The sequence below is a fragment of the Cryptomeria japonica genome, chromosome 9, assembly GCF_030272615.1.
Source record: "Cryptomeria japonica chromosome 9, Sugi_1.0, whole genome shotgun sequence".
Lineage (NCBI taxonomy): Eukaryota > Viridiplantae > Streptophyta > Pinopsida > Cupressales > Cupressaceae > Cryptomeria > Cryptomeria japonica.
This window is the reverse complement of record NC_081413.1, coordinates 149,716,078-149,726,075: the sequence shown is the minus strand read 5'-3', so window position 1 is coordinate 149,726,075 and position 9,998 is coordinate 149,716,078. Positions and strand designations below refer to the sequence as shown.

General features: G+C 33.2%; 1 protein-coding gene across 1 annotated transcript; it reads left to right on the top strand.

Annotated features, from left to right (window-relative positions):
* The first annotated feature begins 2,727 nt into the window (after positions 1-2,727).
* Positions 2,728-4,022, top strand: LOC131059569 (ethylene-responsive transcription factor TINY). Its single transcript, XM_057992653.2, has 2 exons — positions 2,728-3,427; positions 3,700-4,022. The coding sequence occupies exon 1, from the start codon at positions 2,942-2,944 to the stop codon at positions 3,419-3,421; it is 480 nt and encodes a 159-aa protein (XP_057848636.1). The 5' UTR covers positions 2,728-2,941; the 3' UTR covers positions 3,422-3,427; positions 3,700-4,022.
* The last annotated feature ends 5,976 nt before the right edge of the window (positions 4,023-9,998 follow it).

Here is a 9,998-nt window from a genome sequence, read left to right as displayed (position 1 = left end):
TTGGATTACATAGCAATCATCTACACATTGTACAAGACAACCTCAATCTCTCCTTGATCACCGCTCATTGAATCCTATAACTCATGATGCGGTTTCCACTTCATGCTATGCATTTGCTCATTCCCAAGATAAAACAATTATCTCTACGCGCCAAAATTACTTTGAAACTCATCACGTGCATCATGCATACGTGACATAATCATCTCCGATCACCATTCGATCATAGATCAACACAACCAATTCACCAAGCTCCATCAGTTAGGGTTTGGCATATCAATAGGTAGGGTTACTGGTTGATCTCACTGCTTCTATAGTAATATCGGTTTCCTTCACTAGCTCAACTAGTGGTTGTGTTACAACTCCATTATCAGTTACAATTGACATCAATGACAACACTTAAGCTTCATTAATGCAATCTTCATGAAATGCCAACAGATGCCTACTTCATATTGTGAACTACTTATTATATCCATGCTTTTATGAGGCTATATTTGGATAATAGATCCAAGCAACCATTCTCACCATGGTTTTTCCCTTTTCGGTTTAAATGTAAATTTGGTGTTTATTTGTATGGATGCGTATGTGTGTTGATATGTTGTTTTATCTTTAATGAAAAATTAACAAATGCTACTTTGATGAACTAAGGTTCACTCTTGAAGAAGTTATTAATGATAATCAATGTTTAATCAAAGTTAAAATCAACATATTCTGATTCACCTTGTCTCACCCCCATGTCTCCTATAGGTTGACTTGCCTACAAATGTAATTGAGTGTTGGTGCCTTTAGTAGGTTGATGCCTACTTCATATTGTGAATTTCTTATTATATCGATGCTTTTATGAAGCTATATTTGGGTAATAGATCCAAGCAACCATTCTCAACATGGTTTTTCCCTTTTGGGTTTGCATGTAATTTGGTGTTTATTTGTATGGATGCATATGTGTGTTGATATGCTATTTTATCTTTAATGGAAAACTAAGAAATGCTACTTTGATGAATTAAGGTTGACTCTTGGTGAAGTTATTAATGATAATCAATGTTTAATCAAGTTGAGATTGACATATTTTGATTCACCTCGTCTCACCCCACTTGTCTCCTATAGGTTGGTGCCTATAAATGTAATTAGGTGTTGATGCCTTTAGTAGGTTGATGCCTACTTCATATTGTGAATTCCCTATTATATCCATGCTTTTATGAGGCTATATTTGGGTAATAGATCCAAGCAACCATTCTCACCATGGTTTTTTCCTTTTGGGTTTGCATGTAAATCTGGTGTTTATTTGTATGCATGTGTATATGTGTTGATATGTTGTTTTATCTTTAACGAAAAATTAACAAATACTATTTTGATGAATTAAGGTTCAGTCTTGGATAAGTTATTAATGATAATCAATGTTTAATCAAGTTGAAATTGACATATTCTGATTCGCCTTGTCTCACCCCCTACTTGCCCTCCCCCCCAAACTCCCTTTAGCCCAGGTATATCACTATACTCTTCACCAAAAAATTGTGCAAGATGAACATTTGAATCGTGCTATATCATGGCAAATATGTAAATAGCCAAAGGGAAAATGTCAAGGTTGAGAAGATAATCCAACCAACTATAACATTTTCACTTTCAAATATATTCAAATGGTGCAAATGTAAACAATGGATGACTGATAGATAAAATATTTGAAGTCTATTTGAATATATGTCATCCATATGGAATTAGAGTAAATTAGATGATGAATAATACACGAAGATTAATCCAATCATATTTCAATAAATCTTGAAACTACAAGAAAATAGACATATCATTCATTATGAATAAAATTTCCAACTTGTAGACATTCATAGAGCATTAGGCTAAAACACTTTATACAGTTGTTTTGTGCTATTGTATCTTGCTAGTGGAGATGCCTTTCTACCACATGAACATCACTATGACTATAATCATAACACTTAGGCTAAAACACTTTATACAGTTGTTTTGTGCTATTGTATCTTGCTAGTGGAGATGCCTTTCTACCACATGAACATCACTATGACTATAATCATAACACTAGACGCAAGTCTCACAATTCATAAGGCTCTCCCATCACCAACACTTTTTTTCCTTTGCTTGCACATCTTGTTCAAGAAAAAAAATGAAAAAGTAAAAGAAAAAGATGAAAATAAAGATAATACTATTATAAATTGAGAGCCCATTTTAAATGACTTCTCCATCTACCGATACACAACCCTAATAACTTAGGTGTGCCTAGTACTATTTGCTTCATGATTTCAGCTTAGACTTTGAAGTACCAATCCACCCACTTTATATAGAAACATATAAAGGCCTATTCATCATTAAATATATATTATTAATATTAAAAAAAGGATTAGTCATCATTAAAAAAAAAACAAAGTACTTTCCATCAATGCCATTCAATACCATTAACTGTAAGTGAAATACAGTGCTGACAACCATTGTACACCTTCCAGTTTACTATTCAATTGACCCGTCAGAGGGATTTCTCTTGGTAAGATATATTTGGGGCATTTTTAGCCAAAAAAGGGGGCAACAAAGACCGCGGAGTCATTACATTGAGCTTGGCATGCATGCATACCTTACCGTACATTACTTGTTCCACCGTCATTAGGGAATTTATGGGAAAAAGAGTATGTGCATGTACTTACGGACAACATACGTCACTAATATCTAATCAACCCTAAATTTGATTCTGTGGGGAAATTGAGGCGAGAAATGAGTTGAGAGGCCAGCGGAAACCTGTTATAAAAATGTGACAGGTTTTTAACTTGTCTTACTTTAGCTGAAGGTCAAATGTAACAACTGAAATTGGTAATGCACGGTTCAGAAATAGGATTGTTTTTTTGGTTTTCAAGGGCTTAAATGTTATCAAACAAGAAGGCTTTTGGCCTAAATTGTCTCTAAAATTGTTCTGTGTTTAGTTGGGGAGATGGAAGACAAATACATGGAAGAGAGAGTCTGCAGAAAAGAAGAAGAAACAGTTGGGTATAAAATGTACAAAGGGGTTCGTCAGAGAAGGTGGGGGAAATGGGTATCTGAAATTCGACAGCCAAGGAATAAACGAAGAATATGGCTTGGGACTTACGATACTCCACACATGGCGGCTCGAGCTTACGACGTAGCAGCTTTCAGCCTTAAGGGAAGCAGTGCTTTGCTTAATTTTCCTGAGCTCGTGACAACTTTTCCCAAGCCATGTTCGTTAGATCCTCGTGACATACAGTCTGCAGCTTCTCTTGCGGCTCGTTCTTGCTCTTCTCACAATCTCCAGGAATCTTCTTCTTTGCAAAGAAGAGTAGAAATAACCAGTGCAGTCTCATCAGATCAAGCAGGGATAGGGAAAATCTCTACAAATTCCACTGGTTACAAGGACTTGGAACTGCGGTTAGCGTTGTCTGATGAAAAATCATAAGCACTGGTGCGTATGTTCATAATGGTTGTCAAAGCTTAGTTATCTGTTTGGTAGATAGACAGTAGTTTTTCACTGGGTCACTTTTGCTCTAGTTTTACATTCTCTATTCAGCATACAGCATTCATGGTTAATTCCACTAAATTCAAACATCTCTGCAAAATTTGAGACAATTTTTTGTTTTCTTAGAACTCATGTACAGAACCATAGTTTACATGGGATCTCTTAGTTAAAGAATCTGTATATAATTTGTTTACTGTATTTTTGTTTTTTTTGGACAGGAGGTTAGATTTGGAGAGAATTTAATATTTGCTAGTGAAAATTTGGGAATAATCTGTTGAATAGAATCTAAGTCTATTCAAGATATTATGTATAAGATCGGAAAGAGTTGTTTCTAAATTAGATTGTGTGATAATTTTAACATTGACGTTTAGAATCACAAATACTATCTGTATCTGAATCTATATCTGATTAGGTAGATAATATAATTGTTGAACGATTGAAAACTTAATGTTATTGGATGCTCGGCTATTTATGTAGGTGTGGCCTGGTTCTTCAATGTTAGTTTAAGCATCATATTAATTTGGAGATGAGTGCTTTTTTTATATTCTTTGTATTGGAGTTAATATCACTTTATTAGTTAGCATAACATAAATAACACCTCAGTTATAAAGTGTTGCAACCCTATCAATATAATAAAAGCTAAACAAAAGGTAGGTGCACGTACCAGTTGAGAGAAGCTTACACACCTAGGCTCCTAGAATATATTGACAGGCAAAGCATTTATAAACTCTGTGAATTCTGAAAGCTAAAATAATCATAGTCAGCTACGAACAGAGGTGGTCCTTTGTACATGATAATTGCTCTTGGTCCTGCCACTATTTTGTAACCTTTTGTCCCCTGTAGAATTTACTTTCGATTCGCACTCTTCCTGTAATAGTTTTTTAAAATGACTGGTTGATAATAAAACTCTTTTACTATTGGAATGCTGAAAATTGCATGGAATGGATTGATTTGGTCGTTTTTATGTAATGACAATGTGTGGTACAATTTTTGTTTGGTTCATTTAAACTCGTTTTTATGGATGAGTCTTGATTCTCAATTTTTTGATTTGGTGTGCATCTTAGAGATTGATTTCATTATCTAGAATAAAATAAATATTGAACTTTTAAATTTTAAATTCAAATTCAGGGTCAACCTATAAGCCTTTCTACTAATTATTGTGTGCCTACTCAAAATAGATATTTTTTACTTACTATCTTTAATATTGTATTTAAAGTAACATTTATTCATTTTCACATCAATTTGGTCCTTAAATATTTAGCACACATTTGAATAATCATTGCGTTGTCCACTACATTACCTCCATACATCAACATATAGAAATTTTTTACACGTCTTAAATATTTTTTTTTTTTCAAAAGTTGAGAATGAACCCTACATAGAAACCACTAAAAGATGTTGGTCAACATTTCTATTTAGAAAAAACAAATACCAAACATCCATGTGATCAACAAAGAAAGGATTAATATTTAGCAAATATCAAATTTTCACACATTTATCCATTGACTTAGATCTTTCATTCATGCTAATTAGTTATGTAGTCATTGAAGATACCCAAAGCAATATGCAATAAAAAATTAAGTTTCAAGAACTCATTCATTTAATTGATTCTAATTGTTTTTCATATATCAATCACTTAGAACCATTTGTCACAATATACTTGCATCATATTTAGAGAAAATTGTTATTTTCATTTACTTTACACATTTATATTATCACTCTAGTCTTGGTAGTTATGAATGCTAGCTAAACTTATGGAGTAATTTACCTACGATAATATGTTAGTAGGTTTTCATTTTCTCTTTTCATTTGATTAAATTCATTTGTACTCTTACACTCACTTTAGGTTTCTCCTTAGGATAATGTATATTCTAATTATTAAATTGCTAATTTTCTAATTTAATGCTAGTTATACTTATAAGGCTAGAATTCATTGTTCTTTATCTTTATATGATTCTTTTTATTCAAGGAGACTACTAAATTTCTTCTACAACTTTATGAACGAGTGCCCAATTGAACCATTGAATCTCTTATAACTTTGTTTATTGATATATCTCTATTGGTGTAATATGCTTTTGATTAATAGGTAAAATATATTTTGAAGGGACCCAAAAACCTATACAAACTAATTTTGTTGGGATCAAAATCCCACAAACAAAATGTTGCCAATAGATAAAATAACACCAATCAACAACCCAAAGATAATAGAACAGAAGGATCAAAATATTAGGTAAATATTTGCTACAAGAATAAGGCCAAAGCCACCTAACAACTCAATTCCCAAACACAATTAAAATGGGTTTTAAAAGGCTTCCATAACATTTAGATAAAATAGGGATAAGATCCCTGCACATTCCTTACTCACCACCTTTATAGAAGAGTAAGGAAAGAAATCCAAAGCAAGGACATCGATAGTCACCTTGTAGCCAAGGGTAAGAGAAAAGGGTTTGGATGCCTCTTTTTCTAAATGGTTCATCTTTACAACTATAATTTCCAGTTTCTTTTTCAGTAGCCATCTTCCTTTAGTTTTGGAAGGTTCAATTTTTACTACCAGATTTTGTATTCATCTCAACCATTGTTGTGTTTTGGACCTAGTGGGTTGCTCCCTTGGTTCCTCCTTTTCTTTATCCTTCTTCTTCATGGCTTTAGTATCCACATTTTCCTATGTCAGGGAGTCAAATAAATCCTTTGTTGTTTGATTTCTAGGTACCTTTAAATCTTTTAGTAATGCTAGAAGTCCTTTTGCATATGCATCTACTTCAACATCTCAAACTCCATAAAGATTAGGTGGAATCCAAAATGTATCGGGTTCTAGGATATCCATGATAATGTCTTTATTCACCTAAAAACAATATCATTTATATCTTTTTTGCACGATCCAATTGAAAATCCTAGATTAGTCTTTGATTTTTTATTTTTTTGAAATCTTTTAAAATACCCCCCCAAACACTTGCGATATAAGCATTAAGGTTTGGGAATGTATGGACATACTCCATAATTTGTGATGTTATCAACTTATTTTCTAACCATTGACTATTAACATATTGTGAGAGTGTCGTCAAAAAATAAAAGGCTAGACATATTAGTATTGTATCATAGTAGAATGCGTACCCTATTTGTTTTTTCTGAGCGACATTATCTTAGAGATCCTACGTTAATACTTTGAACAGATTGAAATCCTTCCTTTTGACCATCATTTGGTACGTGCTGTTGATTGCCACTTCTATTGTGGATTCCTCGCGATTTGTAAAATAAACCATGTAGGCAACGCTTTGGTGGCATATAGAACTCGTTTATCTTTAATATTGTCAATGGTCAGATTGTGAGCAGTAAATTTAGCCCGCGTGAGCTTCTCTACTTCCATATTTTTATGCCTTTCTTTGGTTGTAGGGAAATTTCAGAAGTCCTTGAGAATATTCGACTTCTCCACTACCTAGGCATATTGTGCCTTATACTCATTCTTATTCCTTCTCTGTAGTTCTTGGCATAGTTCTTTGAAGGTAGTATGATCTACCTCCTCTAAGGGTGAGTGATTGTATTTCCTCAAAATTTTCGTATAATAACATCAAGGGCACTCTTACAAAATCTCTGGTAGGGTTCGTTTCCATGGCTTTAAAGGAAAATTTTGATTAAATGGGGTGTGGCATGGTAACGACAAAGATCAAAGCAGGAGTGGTAGGAGTGGCCATGGTGATTTCATACAGCTAGGATGGTAAGGTGTGTGCTTTAGGGTTTATAACCTAAACATATGGAGCTTGTTATTGTAGTAGCATAGTGAGCGTCAAAGTAATGCGAGCTAAAAGGGACAAGTAAATTAATTACTTATTAAGAGTATGGTTTCCTTAATAGTGGGTGTGTGAAGATCTTCTTTGGCTCTTGTAGCCAGTACCTAAACTTTCCTATCATATTCTTTTTGACAGCTACTACGACTAGTATTTTTTTTTTTTTTCGTTGTCTTCTACTTTTTCTAAAAATTTAATGTACACTATGTTACAATATTTTGCATTAGATGTAAAAAAAAGTGAAATTTACATTGTTGTCCATTTTATTGTTCATTTTAGATTAATTTTTCCAATACGATGTTTGATCTTTTTGGGTTTTTGTGTTTTGGTTAGGGTTTTTTGTGTTACTTTTTTAGATTGTATGATAGTATTGCAATCATTATAATATTGTTATATGCGGGTTTTGGCATACATTTTGAAAGTCACCTAGAATCACCAAGGTCTGGTGTATTGCCACTAAATTAGTTTACATACTACCCTTTTTTGTTAACTTGACTATGATGTCATTCCTATTTATTTTGTATAAGTTATAGTTTGGTATGAATTATGAGTGCTCTCTGAAATCCATATACTCTTTGGGATGCGACCTCAGGTTCACATTACATCCATGCTTCTAAAACTTCGACACTTTCAATACTATAGTTATCACTTTCTAGTTCCAATTCCCCTTTAGTGTTCAAATTTTCTTCTTCCTAACCATTTGAAAGATTAGAAATGGTATAGAGATTCTTGACATCCTTTTTGACCCACTCTTGTGCAATTTTCCCAATAAAAGCTTATATCATCTGGGTCACCTAGGGGAATTCAGACTATCCTATTGTCATCCACAAAAGATATCTCTTTTTTCTGGGAGTCTACAATTCCATTGCAGTTTACAAACCATCTAAGCCCAAGTAGAGCCTAGAATGTGTTGAATTGGTCTTTCATTTTACTACTTCAAAATCAATGCATTTTTTAGTCCCTTTGACATTGACTTCTACATTTTCTATGTACCCGTGGTATCCATCCTAGAACCATTAGTTAAAATTATATTAGTAGGTGCCTTAACATGCTTTGGTCACCCTAATTTTTCCCATATTGTAGAGGGTATGATATTTAGGTCTCCACCTAGGTCTACCATAACATATTTTACCTTATGATTATTTAATTGTGCATTGATTAATAAGGGACCAATCCTCTAAAAGTTGATTTACTTGTTCTCTATTCCAAATTTTTTCCCACTTCTTAAGCTTTCTTATTAGGTCTTTCTCCCTAGCCATGACAACAAAATCTTTTAATATGCTCACATCATATTTAGCAATACATCCAACTTCCTCCCATAGATATTATTTTATAGATTAATTGGCTTGGTCTGATATTTTGTCATGCTTATTTTTGTATGGTTGGAATAATGGTGGTTCTCTATCTTTCTCATCTTCCAGACTATAGTATTCATCAATGCCTTCCTCTACTAGGGATTTATTTTTATTTTTATTAGTGTCGGTGCTTTGTCTAGTCACTGCATTTGCTTTCTTCTTCCCACTATTTCTTTGTTTCTTTTGTTTAGTTATCAATTCATCTTTGGAACTTTGTCTTTTTGTGATGTATCCAAATTCCACACATCTATCCTATGATAGCCTCATACTTTTGTGGTACTCTCTAAATCACCTTGGATCCTCTTTGTAGTTCATCACTCTAGGATGGTTCATTATTATCTTGATTGGTATAAATGTCTTTATCTTTTTGGCAATTGAATATTGTGTGATCTTCTCCTCTACAAAATGTACATATTTTCCTCTCTTTTTCCTAGCATTCTAACGCATAGTAGCCAACTTTACCACAAGTGAAACATGTTGCATCATTCCTTATTTTGTTTCCTTAGCTTCCTCTATAATCAAAGTTGTAGTTATCATCTTAGCATCCATTATTTCTTAGAGGAAAAAAATGTTATCTTGCTTCATCTCTATATTCATGTGTATAGTTATGATTTAATTATCATGCATTTCCTTCTATAAAGACGTAAATTTAGGATATAAAACCTAATCTACTCTTTATTCATAAATAAACCCATTAGTCAATTAATAAGTGTATTTCATACAAATATAGGGAATTATAAAAAAGATTATAAAACATTCATAGATATATCATTATCATGTAAAATGATTAATACAAATCTCTCAACATATAAGTCCTTATTCCCTACTTAGGATTTCATATTGCCTTAAGTATGTACAAAAAGAAAGAAGGTGAGATGCATCCGTCAATCTCCATTCTGAGTCACTTCCTTTCCGTCCTTTGAACAAAGACAAGAACAAGATTCAGACGCTTTTTCCGCCCAACCTTGAAGCTTATGCTTCCCCGGAATTCTTGGTCAATCAAGAATACCAGACCCTGCACGAATTGTTTTAACCAAAGAATTCGAAAGCAAGAGGGAATCTGGAACGTGCCTAGATGATACAAGCATTTTCATTTTTCTAATTCATTCTAAGAAACAAGCATTCACTATCATTCAAGGATATGGTCGAGAGCATAAAATAAAGAATTCCATCTATTTCTATGGATAATTCAAATAATTACCCAGTCGAGTATAATTCCATGCATAGCAAATAAATAGTTGGAAAAAACAACTATTCTCTCTAAAAATCCACATTCGGCACCCGTCCCGGAAGGTAACTTTCTCTACACAAGCCTATCCCTAGCTTGGTTCCCACAAACACGAATACAATTGAGAATACAATCTTTTGAAAAATAGAAAT

Coding starts and splice junctions, on each gene's coding strand:
- LOC131059569 (XM_057992653.2), top strand. CDS start 2,942: ATGGAAGACAAATACATGGAAGAGAGAGTCTGCAGAAAAGAAGAAGAA.